Source organism: Tupaia chinensis, unplaced genomic scaffold (genome assembly GCF_000334495.1).
Source record: "Tupaia chinensis unplaced genomic scaffold, TupChi_1.0 Scaffold145396_1, whole genome shotgun sequence".
In the NCBI taxonomy this organism is placed as follows: Eukaryota; Metazoa; Chordata; class Mammalia; order Scandentia; family Tupaiidae; genus Tupaia; species Tupaia belangeri.
The window spans coordinates 1,718,708-1,741,518 of NW_006205257.1; the positions used below are offsets into that span (position 1 = coordinate 1,718,708).

The 22,811-nt window shown below is 42.5% G+C and overlaps 1 protein-coding gene across 1 annotated transcript in view; it reads right to left on the bottom strand.

The window, feature by feature from the left end:
* The window catches only part of GPATCH1 (G-patch domain containing 1), an 87,015-nt gene that overhangs the window by 5,069 nt on the left and 59,135 nt on the right, over positions 1 to 22,811 (bottom strand). Inside the window, exons 14-19 of the mRNA XM_006167982.3 lie at positions 21,290 to 21,426; positions 20,779 to 20,945; positions 16,412 to 16,628; positions 12,903 to 13,010; positions 10,768 to 10,868; positions 6,393 to 6,541 (exon numbers count right to left, since the gene is read on the bottom strand). Coding sequence (XP_006168044.2) covers positions 6,393 to 6,541; positions 10,768 to 10,868; positions 12,903 to 13,010; positions 16,412 to 16,628; positions 20,779 to 20,945; positions 21,290 to 21,426 — 879 coding nt within the window. The remainder of the gene's footprint in view (positions 1 to 6,392; positions 6,542 to 10,767; positions 10,869 to 12,902; positions 13,011 to 16,411; positions 16,629 to 20,778; positions 20,946 to 21,289; positions 21,427 to 22,811) is intronic.

Sequence of the window (22,811 nt, forward strand, 5' to 3'; positions counted from 1 at the left end):
TGTCTTTGGGCGTCCCCCCCTGGGGGGGTATTTTTTTTTTTTTTTTTTTTTGGAGAGATTTTTGCTATAGGGCACATGCGCTCACCAGAAAGACAGAGAAAGACAGAGAGACAGAAAGCAAGAAATCACCCCCCAGGGGGGATGGCCATGCCACAATCCCCTCTCCTCCAGTCTCCTCTCAGGATCTTGGGCACACACTCTCACGCGCCAGGCGTGAGTTTAAGCCACCTTGTCCAGGACTCGAACCATGGTCGACTACATGGGAGCCCAGTGACATAGCCATTACGCTAACTGCTGGTCCCAGGGGGGTGATTTCTCACTTTCCTTCTCTCTTTCTGCCTCTCTTTCTCTGTGTCTCTCTCCAGTAAGCACAGGCACTCTACAGCATACTTTAAAAAAAAAAAAATGGCAAAACTGAGTACTCCAAAAACTAAGACTTCTATACAATAAAGACAGTAAAAAGCAATGTAATAGGATACACTAAAACAAAGAATTATAATAGCATCCAGAAATTTTTCTTTTTCTTTTTTAGAGAGAGAGACATTTTCTAGAGCACTTGTGTACTCTCCAGAGACACAGAGAGACAGAAAGCGAGAAATTATCCTCTATGGGGATGGCCACACCACAATCCCTTCTCCTCCATTCTCCTCTTGGGATTTGGGGCACAAGAGCACACACACGCACACACACACACACACATATATGTGCCTGGTGTGAATTTTAAGCTGCCAGGTTCAGGACTCAAACCATGGTCAACCACATGGGAGTCCAGTGAAGTAACCATTACGCCATATGCTGATCCCCAGAAATTATTTTAATCCCTAAAAATCAATAACAAACAAGGCAGGTCCAGTCATGGCAGCAGTTAAGCGCTGTGCAGAGGAAACCAGATCCAACATGGCTGAGCAGAGTTCAAGTCCTGGCCCTGCCAACTTGAGAAACACCTGATCTGTGCATGTGTACATGCTCAGGATCCTGACAGGATGCAGAATTGGAGACAAAAGGACTGTGATGTGACCAGGCCCCATGTGGGAGGTGCTTCCTCACTGTCTCTGTTTCTCTCTCTCTTTCACATATCTACATGTCCTTTGGCGTTAAAAAAAAATCAGTAAAACAGCACCTAAAAATCAGTAATCCAAACCCAACAAAAAACAGGACAATGAGCAAAAGACACGAGTAGGCTATCCAAACGAGCCACACAGCAATGGCTGACACAGGAAAAGATGTCCCACCTCCTTAATAACCAAAGACATGCTCGGGGGCCAGCAAGTGGCATGGTGATTAGGGTGCTGAACTCCCATATGCCCCGGACCCAGCAGCATGAAAATCATGCAGGACATGTGTACGTGCATGACCAAAATCCCTAGCGGAGAATGGAGGAGAAGGGATTGTGATGTAGCCATCCCAACTGCAGGGTGACTTCTCACTTTCTCTCTCTCTGGCAAGCACACACGCCCCACGGCAAAAACTCAAATAATAAATAAAAAAATAGGGGACCAGCAGTTGGCGTAATGGCTATGACGCTGAACTCCCACGTAGTTGACTATGGTTCAAGTCCTGGACTTGGTGGCTTAAACTCAAACCGAGTACGTGTGTACCCAAGATGCAGAGGAGAATGAAGGAGAAGGGGTTTGGGTGTGGCTTTCCTCCCGGGGGTGATTTCTTGCTTTCTGTCTCTCTGTCTCTGTCTTTCTGGAGAGTGGATGAGCCCTATAGCAAAAAACTCTCCATAAATAAATAAATAACGGGGCTAGCAGGTGGCATACTGATTAAGGAGCTGGACTCTTACATGAGTGACTGTGGTTGGAGTCCAGGACCAAGTGGCTTGAAAATCACACCGGGCACATGTGCTTGCATATCCAAAATCCCAGGAGGAGAACGGCAAAGAGGCTGCTGCATAGCCATTCCCTGAGGGGTGATTTCTTACATTTCCTCTCACTGTCTCTCTGTCTGTCTCTCCAGCAAGCGCATGTGCCCTATGGCGAAAACCAAAATAAGTAAATAAATACATAACCCAGGACACGCTAATCAAAATGAGAAATGCCATTTTTTACATACCATACTGGCAAACATTTTTATAGCTTTAATGTCTGTAATTGATATAATAACCAGGTACTTTCATAATTTAAATGAATATAGCCACTTTGAAAAGCAATTTGGCAGAATTAATTTGCTATAAATATTTATACCTTACCAATTTATGCTACATACAGTTATATTATTTAAATTTAAAATGAAAACAAAAATATGTGTATAAGTATGTGTCTGTGTGTGTGTGTGTGTGTGCATGTGTGTGTGTGTATGTGGTTGCACAAGAAAAACCTCGAAGGTTCCATATGAAACTAATGGCAGAGGATACTGTGGAGAAAGGTAATTTTGTTATGCAAATAGCACAGTATTCTTACCACAGACCTGTACATTATAGACGACTGCACCCAGGTTACAAACCTGTATGTTCCTGGGCCAGATACTGCAGGTAGTTTTAATATAATGGTAATTATTTGTGTATCTAAATATGTATAAACATAGGAAAGGCTCGGTAAGAAAGAGATAAAACAGTACCCTTGTGTAGGGCACTGACCGTGAATGGAGCTCGTGGGACTGGAAACTGCTCTGGGTGAGTCAGTGAGTGAGTGTGAAGGCCTAGGATACTACTATACACTGCTGTCAGTGTTATAAAAACACTGTATACTGAGGTTATACTAAATTTTTTAAAGAATTATTTAATTTTATTTATCATTATTATTATTATTTTGCTATAGGGCACATGTGCTTACCAGACAGACAGAAAAAGAGTAGTAAAGTAAGAAAGCAAGCCACTAGGTCTGGGACTTGAACTGCAATCAGCCATGTGGGAGGCCAGCACCTTAACTATCACATCACCTGCTGGCCCCACTAAATTTATTTTTCAAATATTTTTCTTTATTTGGTAATAGGTTAGCTTACTGAAACTTAATTTTATAAACATTTAAATTTATTTTTAGTTTTATCATAGGGTGCATGCACTCACCTGAGAAGGCCGGAAAGAGAGAGACAAAGTAAGAGAAATTGCCCCCTCCCCCCCGCAGGGTTGGCCACACCATAATCCCTTCTCCTCCATTCTCTTCTCCAGATTCTGAGCATGCATGCACATGTGTCCAGTATGTTTTCCAGTATGTTTACTTGGTCCAAGATTCTAACCATGGAGTCAGCCATGGGAGATCTGTTTCCAGTTCCATTACAGTTATATGGGACCACTGTCACATATACAGTCTGTCATTGTCCTAAATGTCATTTTGTTACATATGACTATATTACTTATGTAATTAAATATTTTAAAAATTTTAAAGTCCATTAAATGTAAAAGTCTCTGACTTCTGTCATTTGTCCCTAAGCAAATATGAAGAGACTTCAAAACATTTGTGGAAAATGGAATTAAAGTATGAGCTTATTTTGGTGCAAAAGGTTTGAAATTTATGCATACTTTTTTCAATCGTACACATTTCTGTGAATTTTTTGAAGACTTAGCAGCATATGTTAGTATTTAGCAAGTCTTTGGACAGTTTCTAAAAGCCACTGTCCCTCCCTTTGCCTACCGTCTCAGCAGTTCCTGGGGTGACATGTCTGCAGTCCCATCTTCATCACTCCGGCTGTCGCTGCTGTCGGAACTCTCTGAAGTGCTACTTTTCTCTGATCTTTTGTTCTTTTGCTTGCCTTTGTGTTTGTGCTTCTTATGTTTCTTTTTCTGTTAAAAAGATGGAGGGGAGAAGAGGGAACAAATAGATATATCCTTTATTAAATCAGTGCAATAAAGGAATAATGAAGATTTGACTGCTGCAGTCATTCAAAAACAAAATTGGGAGAAGACACCGCCATGGCTCCTGAGAACTAGTGATTTCAGGGAAAACAGAGAAATGAAGATTTTCTACTGATAATTCAGCCTCCAGTGCACAAACGAGTGGAAAGCCAAGGGGCAGGCCTTCGGAAGAAGACACCTTCATGGCTCCTGAGAACTAGTGATTTCAGGGAAAACATGCAGGACATGTGTACGTGCATGACCAAAATCCCTAGCGGAGAATGGAGGAGAAGGGATTGTGATGTAGCCATCCCAACTGCAGGGTGACTTCTCACTTTCTCTCTCTCTGGCAAGCACACACGCCCCACGGCAAAAACTCAAATAATAAATAAAAAAATAGGGGACCAGCAGTTGGCGTAATGGCTATGACGCTGAACTCCCACGTAGTTGACTATGGTTCAAGTCCTGGACTTGGTGGCTTAAACTCAAACCGAGTACGTGTGTACCCAAGATGCAGAGGAGAATGAAGGAGAAGGGGTTTGGGTGTGGCTTTCCTCCCGGGGGTGATTTCTTGCTTTCTGTCTCTCTGTCTCTGTCTTTCTGGAGAGTGGATGAGCCCTATAGCAAAAAACTCTCCATAAATAAATAAATAACGGGGCTAGCAGGTGGCATACTGATTAAGGAGCTGGACTCTTACATGAGTGACTGTGGTTGGAGTCCAGGACCAAGTGGCTTGAAAATCACACCGGGCACATGTGCTTGCATATCCAAAATCCCAGGAGGAGAACGGCAAAGAGGCTGCTGCATAGCCATTCCCTGAGGGGTGATTTCTTACATTTCCTCTCACTGTCTCTCTGTCTGTCTCTCCAGCAAGCGCATGTGCCCTATGGCGAAAACCAAAATAAGTAAATAAATACATAACCCAGGACACGCTAATCAAAATGAGAAATGCCATTTTTTACATACCATACTGGCAAACATTTTTATAGCTTTAATGTCTGTAATTGATATAATAACCAGGTACTTTCATAATTTAAATGAATATAGCCACTTTGAAAAGCAATTTGGCAGAATTAATTTGCTATAAATATTTATACCTTACCAATTTATGCTACATACAGTTATATTATTTAAATTTAAAATGAAAACAAAAATATGTGTATAAGTATGTGTCTGTGTGTGTGTGTGTGTGTGTGCATGTGTGTGTGTGTATGTGGTTGCACAAGAAAAACCTCGAAGGTTCCATATGAAACTAATGGCAGAGGATACTGTGGAGAAAGGGACAGGTTTGGAGAATTGGTCAAAGGCCACTTTAAGCTTTATTTGTAGGTCTAAATTTTCATGATAATATATTCATATACATTTATGTGTTGCTTAACAACAAAAATACATCCTGAGAAATGCATCACTAGGTAATTTTGTCATGCAAATATCACAGTATTCTTACCACAGACCTGTACATTATAGACGACTGCACCCAGGTTACAAACCTGTATGTTCCTGGGCCAGATACTGCAGGTAGTTTTAATATAATGGTAATTATTTGTGTATCTAAATATGTATAAACATAGGAAAGGCTCGGTAAGAAAGAGATAAAACAGTACCCTTGTGTAGGGCACTGACCGTGAATGGAGCTCGTGGGACTGGAAACTGCTCTGGGTGAGTCAGTGAGTGAGTGTGAAGGCCTAGGATACTACTATACACTGCTGTCAGTGTTATAAAAACACTGTATACTGAGGTTATACTAAATTTTTTAAAGAATTATTTAATTTTATTTATCATTATTATTATTATTTTGCTATAGGGCACATGTGCTTACCAGACAGACAGAAAAAGAGTAGTAAAGTAAGAAAGCAAGCCACTAGGTCTGGGACTTGAACTGCAATCAGCCATGTGGGAGGCCAGCACCTTAACTATCACATCACCTGCTGGCCCCACTAAATTTATTTTTCAAATATTTTTCTTTATTTGGTAATAGGTTAGCTTACTGAAACTTAATTTTATAAACATTTAAATTTATTTTTAGTTTTATCATAGGGTGCATGCACTCACCTGAGAAGGCCGGAAAGAGAGAGACAAAGTAAGAGAAATTGCCCCCTCCCCCCCGCAGGGTTGGCCACACCATAATCCCTTCTCCTCCATTCTCTTCTCCAGATTCTGAGCATGCATGCACATGTGTCCAGTATGTTTTCCAGTATGTTTACTTGGTCCAAGATTCTAACCATGGAGTCAGCCATGGGAGATCTGTTTCCAGTTCCATTACAGTTATATGGGACCACTGTCACATATACAGTCTGTCATTGTCCTAAATGTCATTTTGTTACATATGACTATATTACTTATGTAATTAAATATTTTAAAAATTTTAAAGTCCATTAAATGTAAAAGTCTCTGACTTCTGTCATTTGTCCCTAAGCAAATATGAAGAGACTTCAAAACATTTGTGGAAAATGGAATTAAAGTATGAGCTTATTTTGGTGCAAAAGGTTTGAAATTTATGCATACTTTTTTCAATCGTACACATTTCTGTGAATTTTTTGAAGACTTAGCAGCATATGTTAGTATTTAGCAAGTCTTTGGACAGTTTCTAAAAGCCACTGTCCCTCCCTTTGCCTACCGTCTCAGCAGTTCCTGGGGTGACATGTCTGCAGTCCCATCTTCATCACTCCGGCTGTCGCTGCTGTCGGAACTCTCTGAAGTGCTACTTTTCTCTGATCTTTTGTTCTTTTGCTTGCCTTTGTGTTTGTGCTTCTTATGTTTCTTTTTCTGTTAAAAAGATGGAGGGGAGAAGAGGGAACAAATAGATATATCCTTTATTAAATCAGTGCAATAAAGGAATAATGAAGATTTGACTGCTGCAGTCATTCAAAAACAAAATTGGGAGAAGACACCGCCATGGCTCCTGAGAACTAGTGATTTCAGGGAAAACAGAGAAATGAAGATTTTCTACTGATAATTCAGCCTCCAGTGCACAAACGAGTGGAAAGCCAAGGGGCAGGCCTTCGGAAGAAGACACCTTCATGGCTCCTGAGAACTAGTGATTTCAGGGAAAAAAGAGAAATGAAGACTTTCTACTGATAATTCAGTCTCCAGTCCACAAACTCGAGTCATGGATCTAAGGGAACCATAGCCAAACATCCAAATACTATTTGGGTTAACATATTCCTCAATATCTACTGAATCTGCTGCATGAAGGGATCAAAACAGAGTACGCTCCTGAATGCTCAGATTCAACTTCAAGTTTAGGAAGAATCACACTACCCATCAGATGACCAGAAATCACCACAGGGCCACAAGAAATATGGGAAAGCAAGAAAATAACTCTTTTCAAGAGAAAATAATTGCTCCTCTTCATCCACAAACAGTCCAACGGAAATCATGGAAATGTCTGATAAAGAATTTAGAATATTCATAATGGCGAAGCTAACAGAGATGGAAGAGAAGAAAGTCAATGAACTGCAGAAGAAAAAGGAGAAAGGAGATGATGAGTTCCAGGAGGTGAGGAAATTCTTGCAAGCTCTAAATGAGGAATTACACAATTTAAAAAAGAATCAAATGGACCTGTTAGAGATGAAGGCTATAATACAGGAAGTCAAAATCTCCCTTGAAAATATTAAAAGCATACTAGATCATACAGAAAATCCAGTTCAGACGTGGAAGAAAAAATTGCTGGCTGAGAAAAATCCACCATGAAGACTGAGAAAATGACCCAAAAAAATGAGAATAATATATGAAAAATACTAGATACCATCAAACGTCCAAACATCTGGATAACTGGCATCCCAGAAGGCAAAGAGACTCCTAAGGGCACTGATAATCTATTCCATGAAATCCTGCATGAAAACTTTCCAAACCTAGAGAGGCACTCAAAGATCCAGTCCCAAGAAATACAAAGGATCCCCAATAGAATCAATCCAAGAAGATCTTCTCCAAGACACATTATAGCCAGACTGACCAAAACCACAGACAAAGACAAGATACTAAGATTGGTAAGAAAAAAACAGCAAGTTACCTACAAAGGATATCCCATCAGGCTAATGTGAGACCTCTCACTGGAAACAATACAAGCGAGGAAAGAATGGGAAAATATATTCAAAATGTTAAGAGAAAAGTAATTTCAACCAAGAATACTGTACCAGGCAAGATTATCCTTCATATGGGAAAAAAAGACAAGAACATTCTCAGATAAACAAAAAACTGAAAGAATTTACCAGCACCAGACCAGATCTCCAAGAAGTTCTCAAGGTAGTGCTGTCAGGAAAATTAAACACAGACACACAGAAATAAGAGTTTGAAAACTAAGAAAATGGCCAACTTAATCATAGGGACAAGTCTGGAGTTGAATATTATATCCCAGAATTCAATTAGGAAGATAGATTAAGTACATGAGACTGAACTGGTGAAATAGCATTTTATGACACTGACTAAAATATTGCTGATTTTCTTCTAGGTTTTATTGTCCAGTTTTAAAGATTTTTGTCCTGTCTTGAGCTGTTGATAGGTTCACGTACCTACAATTTGAACAGAATCCTAACCTGTTTACGGGCTTTAAGTTTTAAGCAAAGTTCCTTAGCATTTCTTTGTCTTATTAAAGTTAAAACTACTTTTCTTGAAATTACCAGCTGAATTTGCTATTGAAAGTAGATAATTTAAGAAATTGTGTGATGGATAAAATGTGGTGGTGGGGGGGGAAGAATGAAAGACAACTGTAGAGACCAGAGATAGTGTGAGAAGAGGGTAGGGCAGAGGGTCAGAAATAGGGATTGGGAACCAGCAGTTAGCGTAATGGCTACGTCGCTGGACTCCCATGTAGTCGACCGTGGTTTGCACCCCGGACCCGGTGGCTTAAAACTCACGCCGGGTGCATGTGCGTGCATGCCCAAGATCCCGAGAGGAGAATGGAGGAGAAGGGATTGCGGCGTGGCCATCCCCCCTGGGGGTTGATTTCTCGCTTTCTGTCTCTATGTCTCTCTCTGTCTGTTTGGCGAGCGCACGCACCCTATAGCGAAAACCTCTCAAAAAAAAAAAAGAAAGAAAAAAAGAAATAGGGGTTAAAAAAAAAACTATATGTGTGTGTGTATATACACACATACATACATGAATCTAGAAATGAAAAAGTATTGATGATAACATGCATGATTAAGCCACTATGCCGTATATTCTAGATGGTGAATTACATTTTGTATGCTGTGACAATGCTTAGGGAATGAATGTAAATTAATAAATTTTTAAAAAATGTTTCAAGAAAAAAAAAACACAAAAACTTTTTCTTGAAATTAAAACACAATACATTAAAAATACCTATTTGATGACTGCAATAAGCTATATAGCCCCAGCTAGGTGCTACTTTATAGTATGTTCATTCTACTCACTGAGGTTTATGCCTAAAGTCAGACTTGTGTTCATGGATATGTATCTATCAGCTGTGCTTGCTATTGAAAATATTTAGATTAATTAAGATCTCTAGTGAATCAATAAAACGTGGGGGGAGAAAGGCATAGAAAGCAACCATGGATACCAGAGACAGTGTGGGAGGAGGGCGGGAGATGGCAGAGGGTGAGAGATAGGGAATCAAGGTTGGGAAAAAAAAAGCAAAATATACAGGAAACAAGAAATGGAAAATGATTTGTTGACAAAAGCACGTATGTTGATGTGCTTGATTGAGCCATATACAGTGTATTCTGGATGGAAAATCTCATTTTGTATGTTATAATAATGTATAGTAAATGAATGTAAATAAATAAATTTAAAGAAAAAAAATTGGAAAACTCTCATTTAGAGTGTGAGCCTAACACGTGCTGACCCAGGGGCAGAAGCTGTGCACCCTCCAGACTGCGCACACACTGATGGCACCCAGTGTCCAACAGACAGACACAGCAGAACCCAGCGGACGTAGGCAGGACCCCGTTCTGACACTCAGCCCCACCTTGCACATGGTGACCTGTGCCACCTTCGCTGACGCTGCCCAGCTGGTTCTGTTAGGCACCTGAGGAGCCACATACCCAGATAGGAGGCACTCTGGGAAGACCCAAAGAGAAACTGGTAGAAGGTCAATGAACAGCAGACATGCGGGCAAGACAAACAGAATTGGGTTTTCGAACCTGTCAGCATTCATTTCTTTCCTTTCATTTCAAAAGAACCTAATCATCCTCCATGCCCAGGAATCCTTTCTTCTGGTAGCCAATTATGGAAGGGTTTCTAATCTCTTCAATTACTAGCCCAGGCCACTCTGGGGACCCAACAGTGACGTTAACCTAATTAAGAGCCTGTGCCCTAACCCAGAGAAAGACACGGATAACAAGAGACGGAGACAAAACACACAAGACTCCTCCTCAAGGTTCCTCCACTTCAAATGGCACTGCACGGACTAAAATCTCGAAATGTGACAGTGACAAAGTAGTTGAGAAATGCTCAAAATAATACTTTCACTTAATATTGAATGAATAAGCAATAAGCGCTGTTCAATTATTTAAACTCCACCATTCCGCTCACATGCAACCATTCCTCTAGGATACTTCTATGCCCTTTTTCCTACATTTTAGTGTTCACCAAAAAAAAATTTTTTTTAAGTGTAACTGAACAAATCAAAATATTCTGCTCTGGGTCACGTGGTGGTTAAGGGCATTGGACTCTCACATGGCCAACCGCAGTTCAAGTCCCAGACCTGGCTTTCTTTATTCCCCCTTGCCACTCTGTCCCTCTCTGGTCAAATTAAAATAAATAAATAAAATTAAATAAAAAAATACTTCTTAAAAAAAAAATTCTGCTGTGAAAAGAAAATCAAAATCCCTGAGAAGTGGAGAGTTTGCACTGCATGTCCACATTCTCTCAAGGTCCAGTGAGGCCTGTGTGCCCCATCTTGGCCAGGAGATGCCCTCGTGGACTGATACCCTCGTGGACTGGTGGCAGGTGCCCCTCCTGGGAGCTTATTCAGATGGTAAAAGCAATGGAGTCAGACTCCCACATTAATCCTGGGCCCTCCCTGCAGTTACCTTCTCTTTCTTTCTTCTGCTGTGCTCTTTCTTGGTCTTGTGTTTTTCTTTGTTCTTTTTATGTTTCTCTTTTTGAGGTACCTCAGGTTTCTGTCGAGCATCTGAAACACAAATGTAATGAACACATGACTTCAGGGCCAGCAGGTGGCGTAGTGGTTACAGCACTGGACTCCCACAAGACCCACATGTTAGAGGCCCAGACCTGGCAGCTTGAAAATCACACCAGATGTGTGTGTGTGTATGTGTGTGTGTGTGTCCAAAATCCAAGGAGGAAAGTGGAGAAGGGACTGCAGCATGGTCACCTCTCCTGGGATGTGAATTCTCACTTTCCCTCTCACTGTCCCTCTCTGTCTCTTTCCAGTGAACACACACACCCTATGGCAAAAACCTTAAAAAAATAAATTTTAATTAAAACAAAATAAACACATACACTCTGCAGGGAAAATAAAGACTATTGAAAAGAAAAAGTAAATTCCTAAACGATTGGATTAGAGTCTGACGCAGATGGAATGTTTAACATTGAGGCAGAACTCCTGCCCTTCGACGTGCTTCTGCCTTACCGATAAGCTCACGGATTAACACCCCAGATTGGGGCACTCTATTTAGAGAGCTCCCAGAAACCTCAACATAAGACTGTGTGACCCAGCCCGTACCCTCCCACAGCCTTATCTGCTGGATGACGTCAGATGAAGATAAAGTCAGACCAGAATGCACAGGAGTCTTTTGTGATTCAACTCAGGGAGGTCAGAGACAGACAGGAATGGGAAACTCGGCTCTGTCAGCACCTCTGTGATCTTTGGCACACCGCCTAACCTCACCAAGTCGTGGTTTCCACATCTATAAAATGGGGATCATGAGAATCCCTGTCCTTTCAGGAACACAGGGTAGACTGGACAGAGCTGTACACAGGACTCCTGAGGCCCGGAAACTGGCACATAAATGTCAGCTCTTCTAATGCTGTCCCTCTTCAGAAAAGCACATTTTATAAGAATTTGCCTTATAAGCAGGAACACTAAAAAACTAGCATCAAAACAACACATACTACATAATCACTAAAACTAACTAAAGACATTGTATATGCCTAGATTCTTCAACTGCAGATTGAGACCCAAACTGTTTTCCTAGGTCATTAATTTCCAGGTAAACAAACCAACAAATATTCACAATGATGGAACAGGCAGTGGCATGGTATTAAGGCAGTTGGATCCCACATGGCTGACTGCACAGTTTGAGTCCTGAACCTGGCAGCTTGAAAAATGCACCAGCTGTCTCTATGTCTCTCTCTGTCTTTCTGGCGAGCGCACATGCCCTATAGCAAAAACCTCTCCAAAAAACAAACAAACAAGAGAAAAACGCACCAGCATGTGTGCACACCCAAAATCTCAAAAAGAGAAACAGAGGAAAAGAGATTACAATGTGATCATCCCCATGGTGGTGGTGGGGGTGCTTTCTCACTTTCCCTCTTTCTCTGTCTCTTTCTGGCAAGCATGTGTGCCCTCTGGCAAAGTTTTCCAAAAAAGAAAGAGTCTGTTTGGTTTTTTTTTTAATTATTTATTTAATTTCATTTCTTTATTTTTAATTTGCTATAGGGCACGTGCATTCACCAGAGAGAGAGAGAAAGTGAGGAAGCAAGTTCCAGGACTTAAACAGCTGTCAGCTCTGTGGGAGTCCAGCACCTTAATCACCACACCACCTCCTGGCTCCCAGAGAGATAGTCTTAAAACACTTCTCAGGCCAGCAGGTAACGCGGAGGTTATAGCGCTGGATCCCACTTGGCCAACTACGTGGTTCAAGTCTCAGACCCAACAACTTTAAAATCATGACTGGACACGTACATGTGCATGCATATCCATGGCTCCCGGGGCTGATTTCCCACTTTCCCTCTATCTCTCTCTGTCTCCCTCTGGAAGTAAAAAAAGGAAAAAAGCGTAAAGGTCCTTAGAGCTATAAAGCAACAACCATCAGTCAAGCACTAAGTGGAGGCGCTGGATTTCAAAATGTGACTGGAACAGAAATCAGAAATCAGCATGTACTCAAGCTGGAGTAGGTGAGGGGGCTAACACCACTGCAGAGCTGCCATATCTCAGGGAGACACGTGCGACACCGACGGGTGAAGCAGGGGGCTCTGGACTCACTAGGGCAGAAGACCGGAGGCAGCCGCGGGCCGAACTCTTCTCTCTCATCTATCTGCAGCTTCTGTATTGGGAAGGGAGGTGCGGGCTCACAGGGCGCTGGCTCATTAGCTGAAAAACACAGAGTATTAATGTTATTCATTTGCCTAATACTAACATGCTTGGGTCTTTAACGAATGTCTGCTGTCACCAGATAACGTGTGCTTTTCTTCTCCACTTTACCTAGCCCCCGCCACGTGCTGAGGATGCCGCTGAAAATACAGAGGATCCCACCTCTGCCCTGTGCCCTCAGCCCTCGTGGACAATGGAGCTGGGAAGTCAGCCACAGAAGGGCACCTATAGCTAAGTGCATCCAGTACTATGACACTGGGTGGCAAGTGGAACTGTGGGCACATACTCCAATCACATAATAGACATGAGGGGTTGAAACATGTTCCCAACAAAGGGTCCGCTGAGAAGGAATGAACACTTACCCAAACAGGGACATAAGACTATGTACTGTCTAAGAAAACGGAGAGACAAATTTCACTCCAAATGACCAAAGAAAGGGAAGCTGACAATAAATGATCAAGTCAGCCAGTAGTGTAGTGGCTAAAGCATCTGGATCCCCATGGCCAACTGCACAGTTTGAGTCCCAGACCCAGTTGCTTGAAAAACATGCTGGGGGCATATGTGTATATGCTCAAAATCCCAAAAAGATTTTGCAAATGGAAGAAAAAGGGATTGCAGGGGCCGGCAAGTGGCATGGTGGTTAAAGGCGCTGGACTCCCACATGGCCAACCACAGTTCAAGTTTCGGACCTGGTGGCTTGATTTCTCACCTCCTCGCTCTCTCTCTGTCTCTCTCTGATCAAACTGGAAAATAATAATGATAATAATAATAAATAAAGTTAAAATAAAATAATTTTTAAAAAAAGAAAAAGGGATTGCAATGTGACCATTTCCCATTTCACTTCTCCTCTCTGTCTCTCCAGCAAGCTCACATACCTTCTAACAAATTTAAAAAATAGTAAGAAAATAAGTGATTCTGTCCCTATTAATGAATTTTTAAACAGATTACTATGTTTTCAGATAGAAGAGACACACAAACGAAAAAAGTCTGAAAAGTATGCATCAACACGTGGTAGCAGTGTTTTTTCCTGGGAAGTGGGATTATGAGGGACTCAAACTTTCCCATATTTGCATATTTTTTAACTTTTAAAATTCAAGTATAGAGGCCAGCAGGCGGTGTAGTGGTTAAGGCACTGGACTCCCACATGGTCAATAGCAGTTTGAGTCCCAGATCCGGCAGCTTGAAACTCATGCCAGGCATGTGTGTCTGTGTGCCCAAAATCCCAAGAAGAGAATGGAAGAGGAGAGACTGCAGTGTGGCCATCCTCTTTGGAAGATGATTTCTCATTTTCCCTCTCTCCATCTCTCTTTCTCTCAAGTAAGCTCATGTGCCCTATCACAAAAACTTAAAAAATAATAATAATAATCAAGTATTTGTCTTTGTAATAAAAGATATATAAATTATTTTTCTTCACAGAAAAAAAAAATAGGCCAGCTCCACAGCCAAGTAGTTAAGGGAGCTGGATCCCACATAGGCAACTGTAGTTTGAATCCTAGTCCCAGAGGCTTAAAAAACATGCCAGGTACATGTGACCAAAATCCCAACATGATAAAATTGGAAGGAGTGGAGGGAAGGGATTGCAGTGTGGCCATACTGGAGTGAGGGGTGCTTTCTCCCTCTTCCTGTCTATCTCTCTAGTAAGCACACACATCCTCTGGCAATTAAAAACCAAACAAAGCAGCTGGTGCCAGCAGGTGGTGTGATAGTCAAGGTGCTGGACTCCCACATGGCTGACCACAGTCTGAGTCCTGGATCTAGTGGCTTGAAAATCACACTGGGCGCATGTGTGTGCATGCCCCAAATCCCAGGAGACTGGAGAAGGGATACAGCATGGCCATCCCCCTGGGAGGTGACTTCTCCCTCTCCTTCTCTGTCTTTCTCTATCTCTCTCCAACAAGCACACATGCCCTATGGCAAGACATGGATCAATATTTATAATCGCTTAAGAAAAAATACTATTTTATATTTCTGTGTAATGTTTTGGTTATAGGTCCTTGGTCAAAGATCCTCAAATATTATACCCAAGTCTACCTGACAAGAGCAGTCAGAATACTCGGAGACTTAAATGGGATACTCTGTCTACCCACCCATGCATCTTAAAAACCTCCCACCCCTGGAAGCCAGCAGGTGGTATGATGGCTGGGTACTGGATCCCACATGGCCAACTCTGTGGTTTGAGTCCTGGATTTTGAAGCCTAGAGACATGCCAGACATATGTGCTTTCATGCCCAAAGTCCCTATAGAAGAATGGAAAAGAAGAGATTGCAGTGTGACCATCCCTGCTAGGGAGTGACTCATTTTCCCTCTCTGTCACTCTCCAGTGAGTATGCGCATCCTATGGTAAAAAGAATCCAACAGGAAAAAAAAAGAAAAGAAAAAGAAAACGAGGTCAGCAGATGGTATAGTGGTTAAGGCACTGGACTCTGATATGGCCGACCACAGTTTGAGACCCAGAACTGACAGCTTGAAAATCTTACCAGGCATATGTGTGTGTGCACTTAAAATTCTAAGAGTAGGGACCAGCAGATAGCATAATGGCTACATCGCTGGACTCCCACGTAGTCAACTACAGTTTGAGTCCCAGACCCGGTGGCTTAAACTCACGCCGGGCACGTGTGCATGCGTGCCCAAGATCCTGAGAGGAGAAGGGAGGAGAAGAGATTGCGGCATGGCCATCCCCCCTGGGGGGTGATTTATCACTTTCTGTTTCTCTGTCTCTCTCTGTCTTTCTGGTGAACACACGTGCCCTATAGCAAAAACCTCTCCATAAAAAAAAAAAAAAAAAAAAAAAAGATCCCAAGAGAAGAATGGAGGAGAAGGGACTGTGGTGTGGCCATCCCCCGAGGGGGTGATTTCTCGCTTTCTGTCTCTATGTCTCTCTCTGTCTGTCTGGCCAGCGCATGCGCCCTATAGCGAAAAACCTCTCAAAAAAAAAAAGAAAAGAAAAAAATTCCAAGACTAAAGGAGAAAAGATTGTGGAGTTGCTACATCCTTCTAGTAGTGGTGGTGGTGGGGGGGAGTGACTTCTCACTTTCTGTCTCTCTGTCTCGCCAGTGAGCCCCTGTGCTCTATAGCAAAAATTTCTAAATAAATAAATAAAGTGAAAAAAAATTTTTTAAAGGTATCTTTTTAAATAAAATTTTTACTGTGTTTTAATTCTTTTCAAACTAAGTCAGAAAATCAGTATCATGAAACACAGTTAAAAATAGGTATGTGAGAAATACCAAACAGAGAAAAAAAAAGAGAAAACTCTACTCCACCCCAATTAAAAACATAAAAGAGAAAACACCACTGGTTGCTAATTATCCTGGTTTATGATTATAGACCAAACAAAGCAACAGCTTGCCTAGGCACATCGTCATTAGATCCTCTAGATCCCCAAGATGGGATTACGGACGTACCATGAGCCACTGACGGTGTCTCCCCCATGTCAGCTTCTTGGGAATCTTTGAAGCTGGCCTCCCCAGCATCTGGCTGATCGTCCTCGCTGTCACCCTGCTCATCTTCGGAGGAGGAGGACTTTTCATCGGAGGAACTAGCAAAGATGGCCCTGAATAAGTCCATGGACGGGCGGCTGCTCTCCTCCTCGGTCTGTGAATCCACGCCTTTGTTTACCGTCTGCAGTAACAGTGATGTTAGAGTCAAAAAAAAAGGAGCAAGGGTGAAGGCAGGCAACCGTTCTAGAACACACACAGACACACACGTACAGGATGCTTGGTACATAAGTGTCCATGGCTATGCACCACCTCACTGTGATCGTGAACGCGGCATTCACTGTCATGGTGTTCTGAGTCATCAAATGGACAATGTGCCAACTAGGTCAAAGAAGCCAGAGTCTCTCACGGAAGTCGGTTGCTAGGCAGAAGGCAAAGAATCCAGGAAAACATAATAGAGAACAGTGCCTCTGTCTTGTTTTCATGAGTTTATCTAAGCCTTCAGAAGCCCAATATTAAAAGTAATAAAGACAGGGGTCAGCAGGTGGTGTGGCGGTTAAGGCACTGGACTCTCCACAGGGTTGACCATGGTTCAAGCTCAGAACCTGGCAGCTTGAAAATCACACCAGGCATGTGTGCATGCACGCTTAACATCCTGAGAGGTGAATGGGAGAAGGGACTGTGGTGTGGCCATGCCCCCTGGGGGGGATTTCTCACTTTCCCTATCACTGTCTCATACTTTCTCTGGTGAGTGACAAGCCCTGTGGCCAAAACTTAAAAAAAAAATAAAAGTAATGAAGATAGTCTGCTTGTAGGGAACACCAAGGAAAACACTGAGCCCCTCTACACAACGGAGAGGGAGCCAGGGACACATGGATGAACGGTCCAGGAACTCCCCTTTGCAATTATGCATCAGTCTTGCTAAAAGGAGCCCAGTATGGACATGCAGGCTTATGAGAGAGAGATTTTTGCTATAGGGCGTGTGCGCTACTGACAAAGGAAGAGCCACAGGTCAGAGATGAGTAGAGACCCTGCCAAAGATGCCGAAGTGAGCTGTGCAAAGGGTGGGTCTGGATTCTTACGGCCTAGGTCTCGGTCTTGGTCAGCGGTCATTCCCAACACCACACCACCACCAATATCTGGAGTAGAGTCACAAATACCCACACGAAGTAAAATTGGCACAAGGTACTGGACTTCGTAGTTTTAAAGTGAATTTTTTTCACAGAAAAAAATTAAAGAGGAGGGGCCTGCAGGTGGCATAGTGGTTAATGGTGCTGGACTACCACATGGCTGAACACAGTTCAAGTCCCAAACCTGGTTCCTTGCTTTCTTCCCTCTCTCCTTCTCTGTCTCTCTGATCAAACGGGAAAATAACAACTATAATAATTAATAAAGTTAAATAAAATAATTGAATTTTTTTCACAGAAAAAAATTAAAGAGGAGGGGCCTGCAGGTGGCATAGTGGTTAATGGTGCTGGACTACCACATGGCTGAACACAGTTCAAGTCCCAAACCTGGTTCCTTGCTTTCTTCCCTCTCTCCTTCTCTGTCTCTCTGATCAAACGGGAAAATAACAACTATAATAATTAATAAAGTTAAATAAAATAATTATTTTTAAACTCTAATAATAATTAATAAAGTTAAATAAAATAATTATTTTTAAAGAGATTAAAGAGGAAAAGTCATGATTAAAAGTTAGGAGCTTCGTGTCCCACACTGGGCAAGGCTTTCACAGTAGTATTCTGGGGATCAGTTTAGGGACCAGCAGATAGCATAATGCTTACATTGCTGGACTCTCAGGTGGCTGGTCATGTTTAGAGTCCCGGACCTGGAGGCCTGAAATTCATGGTCATGGTTAGAGTCCCGGACCTGGAGGCCTGAAATTCACACTGTGCATATGTGCATGTGTGCTCAAGACCCCGAGGCGAGAATGGAGGAGAAAGGACTGTGAAGTGGCCATCCCCCCTGGGGGGGGTGATTTCTCACTTTCTGTCTCTCTGGCTCTATCTCTCTGGCGAGTGCATGAGCCCATAGCAAAAATCTCTCTTAAAAAAAAAAAAGGAGCAAAAGGGTTAGCCAGGTGGTATGGTGGCTAAGGCAGCTGAATTCCACAGGGCTAACTGTGAGCCGGGTGGTATGGTGGTTAAGGCAGCTGAATTCCACAGGGCTAACTGTGTGGTTTGAGTCCCAGACCCAGTGGCTTGAAGAACATGCCTGGCATGTGTACGTACGTGCCCAAAATGCTGAGAGGAGAGTGGAGGAAAAGAGATCACTGTGTCGTCATCACCCCTGGAGGGTGCTTTTTCACTTTCTCTCTCCCTGTCTGTCTCAAGTAAACATGCATACCTTATTGCAAAAAACAAAATAATAAAGTAAATAAAAGCCAGGAGCATGCCCACAGATCTTGTTTGCTAAATATCATTCTCCACTAAAACTCACCACAGTACCTGGGCTAAGGCCTGGGAAAGAAAAAGATAAGCTCGCAGCATCTTAGTGTGCCCATAAAGCAAGGATGTGCTCAGAGAACAAGAGGGTACACCAAAGGACACAGACGCCCACTCCAAGGGCTCCCACTTGCTGAGCTGGGACAACTGCAGCGGTGAAATAAACAACATCGGTACTAAATATCTCTCTTTGGAGACAATAGGGAACCACAGGTTCACAGTGATATAAATACATACTTTTAGGAGGAACAGGGCATTTACATAGTCCAAAGTTTCTAAATACTTATGACAAATAAGTGAGAAAGGGCCTAGCAGGTGGCATGGTGATTGAGATGTTAGACTCTCACATGGCAGACTGTGGTTTGAGGCCCAGACCTGGCAGCTTGTTTTCTCACTTTCTATCTCTCTCTCTGTGTCTCTCTCTGATCAAATTAAAAAATAATAATAACCCAAAAATTAAAGAAATAATTATCTTTAAAAATATGTAAGTCAAACTTATAAAAATTAATAAATAGGGGCCGGCAGGTGGCGTGGTGGTTAAGGGCGCTGGACTCCCACATGGCTGTCTGCAGTTTGAGTCCTGGACCTGGCATCTTGCTTTCTCACTTTCTCTCTCTCTCTGTCCCTCTCTGGTCAAATTAAAAAATAAATCAACAAATAAAGTTAAATAAAAATAGTTCTTAAAAATAAAGTAAGACCTATAAAAATTGTATTTACAATATTAAAAAAATTAATAAATAAAAGGGCATATTAATAACAAAAGGAAGAGGCTAACTTTATAGTACCGAAGCTTGGTGGACACCCTTATCGTCTCTGTGGACCTGGAGAGGATGCAGTGACAGCACAGCTTCCCTTCCAAGGCGGTCCCGCCGAGGTACAGACCTGGATAAATCCAGGGGCGTATCAGACAGGCCCGAATAAAGGGGCATTCTACAGAGTACTGGCCTCTCATCTTGAAAAGTCTGAAGAGCATAAAAGGCAAAGCCTAGCTGCAGCAGCACAGTGACAGCACAGCACTGTGCAATGTCAGAAGCCATATGGAAGACCAGGGTTCAGTTTCTGGGTCGACTTGTACATACCAGGTACATGATTCTAATTAACTAATGGCAGTGAGAGTACTTATCTTTCCTCTCTCTTTCCTTCATGAAAGAAAGAAAACATTTTTTTAAAGCATTTCTTTTTTTTAAATTTTTATGTATTTGTTCACTTATTTTAATTTGACCAGAGAGAGACAGAGAGAGAGAGAGAAAGTGAGAAAGCGAGCTACCAGGTCCAGGACTCGAACCATGGTCAGCCATGTGGGAGTGTCCAATACCTTAACCATCACACCACCTGCTGGTTCCCAGAAAACACTTCTTTTTTGAGAGATTTTTGCTATAGCACATGTGCACTCACCAGAGAGACAGAGACAGAGAGGCAGAAAGTGAAAAATCACCCCCCAACAGGGGGGATTGGTCACGCCACAATCCGTTCTCCTCCATTCTCTTTTTGGGATTTTGGGGATGCACACACGTGCCCAGTGTGAGTTTTAAGCCTCCGGATCTAGGACTAGCCTGGCAAAGAGAACCACGAAAGGGCTAGCAGGTGGCATGGAGGTTAAGGAGGCTGCATCCCATATGGTTCACTGCACAGTTTGAGTCCTGGACCCAACAGCTTGAAAAATACACCAGGTACATATGCATGTGTGCCCAAAATCCCAAGAGGAGAATGGCAGAGAAGAGACTGCAGTGTGGCCATTCCCCAGGGAGGACGATTTCTCAATTTCTCTCCTCTCTCTCTCTGGCAAGTGCATGCTTCCTATAACAAAAACTAAAAAAAAAAAAAAAAAAAAAAAAAAAAAAAAAAAAGACAAAGAAAGAAAGAGAGACAGACCCTGGAAGCCCCAAATACCTTATCTGAGAGTGATTCTGGCACTTGCTCCTCCTCTTTCTTTACTAAGGGACTGGACTCTGGTTTAGGTGGACCAACTTTTGACCTCGCCAAACTTAAAAATTCACTGATGGAATCTTCTTTCTCTTCTTGTTTAGCTGTATCCCATCTGGATGGTTTTCTTGATTCTGAAAGGTAAGCGTTAGACATAACATTGGAATTAGCGAGCGAAAGGCAAGTTCTTCATACTGCTCTTTAATTCATTCAAAGCAGCAGCACCTACTGGGAACCAGGCACTGGCCAAGGTGTTGAGGGTGTGGCCATTGCAGTTGGAGCCCGAACCCTGAACAGTAACAACCTGGACCATCATGACATGAGCTAATGTATGAATATGAGCAATCCTCTTAAAGGAGGGAGAGTCTCCACCACGTGGATCCTAAGACTAGACCACCCTTTACTTCTGTCTTCCCAAGAGGCTAAAGACTGAGACTCCGTCCCCATCAGCAAACAGGGCTGACCAAGTCCTACTCACTGTCGGGACCTCGGTGCTGTGGCACTTTTTCACTTGCTGCCCGAGTTGTGGACGGGGAAGCTGTTTCCGGGAGTGTCAGAAAGTTGAAGACTGAGAATTTATCCCGTTTTACTCTTGGTAAGCCAACCACAGTTGAACTTAAGGATTGAAAAGAAAAAGGTAAAAATTTTAATAACAACTACTAGGATTAAAATCCACTTCCTGAAAGCTTTCTATTTCATGTTTTTCACCAACTCATGTACTTGGCTAGAAGGCCCTGTCAGATGTTTTCATTTCTTAAAGCAGTTCAAGAAGCTAGAATGGCTGATCAGGTGGCGTGGTGGTTAGGCGCTGGATTCCTACATGGCTGATCACAGTTTGAGTCCGAGACCTGGCAGCTTGAAAATTCATGCCGGGTGAGTATGTGCACATCCCCAAAATCCTGAGAGAAGGCAGAGAAGAGATTATGGCATGGCCATTCCCCCTAGGGCATGATTTGTCACTTTCCCTCTGTCTCTTTCCATGCCTCATGGCAAAAACATAAAGAAATAAAAAGAATGGCTCATATTAGGACCTACAAATTTTTCTTATTACAGCAAGGACTAGAATTTAACTTTCAAAATGGATTCCCAATGGGGCCAGCAGGTGACATGGTAGTTAAGGCACTGGACTCCCACATGGCCAACCATGGTTCAAGTATCAGACTTAGTGCTTTGGAAATCATGCCAAATGCATGTCAGTGCATTCCCAAAATACTGAGAAGAGAATGGAGAAAGGGTTGTGAAGTGGCCATCTCCCCTTGGAGGAGGCTGATTTCTCACTTTTTTCTCTCTCTGACCCTCTCCTGAAAGTGTACACATCCTATGGGAAAGAAAGAAAAAAAAAAAACTTTAGAAAAAGGGATTTCCCATAAGGAAAAGTCCCACTGCTAAAAATGTACCTGCACTTTCTGAAAAATATCTCCGATTCAACTATATGTGCTAACTTATAGTATTTATAATCGAGTTAGAAAGTACTGTGCTTTTATAAAGAGAATTAGAAAACATAAGTAATATGTTTTGGGGGGGAGGTTTTTGCTATAGAGGGCATGCACTCGCCAGAAAGACAGAGAGACAGAGAGAAAGCAAGAATTACTCCCCCAGGAGAGATGGCCATGCCGCAATCCCCTCTCCTCCATTCTCCTCTCAGGATCTTGGGCACGCACGCACACATACCCAGCATGAGTTTAAGCCACGGGGTCTGGGTCTCGAACTACAATCGACTATATAAGAGTCCAACAACATAGCCATTACGCCAACTGCTGGTCTCTCATAAATAATATTTTTAAATGTAAACTATACAAGCGGCATTAAAAAGACAGCAAACTTGGACAAACCCCGTAGCATTGTGGTTAGGGGAACTGGAACCCACATGGCCAACTGCAGTTAGAATCTCAGTCACAGTGGCTTGAAAAATATGCTGAGTGTATGTCCATGACCAAATCACAACAAGACTGAGAAATAAGAAGGGACTGAAGAATGACATGCTCCACTGGAGGGTGCTT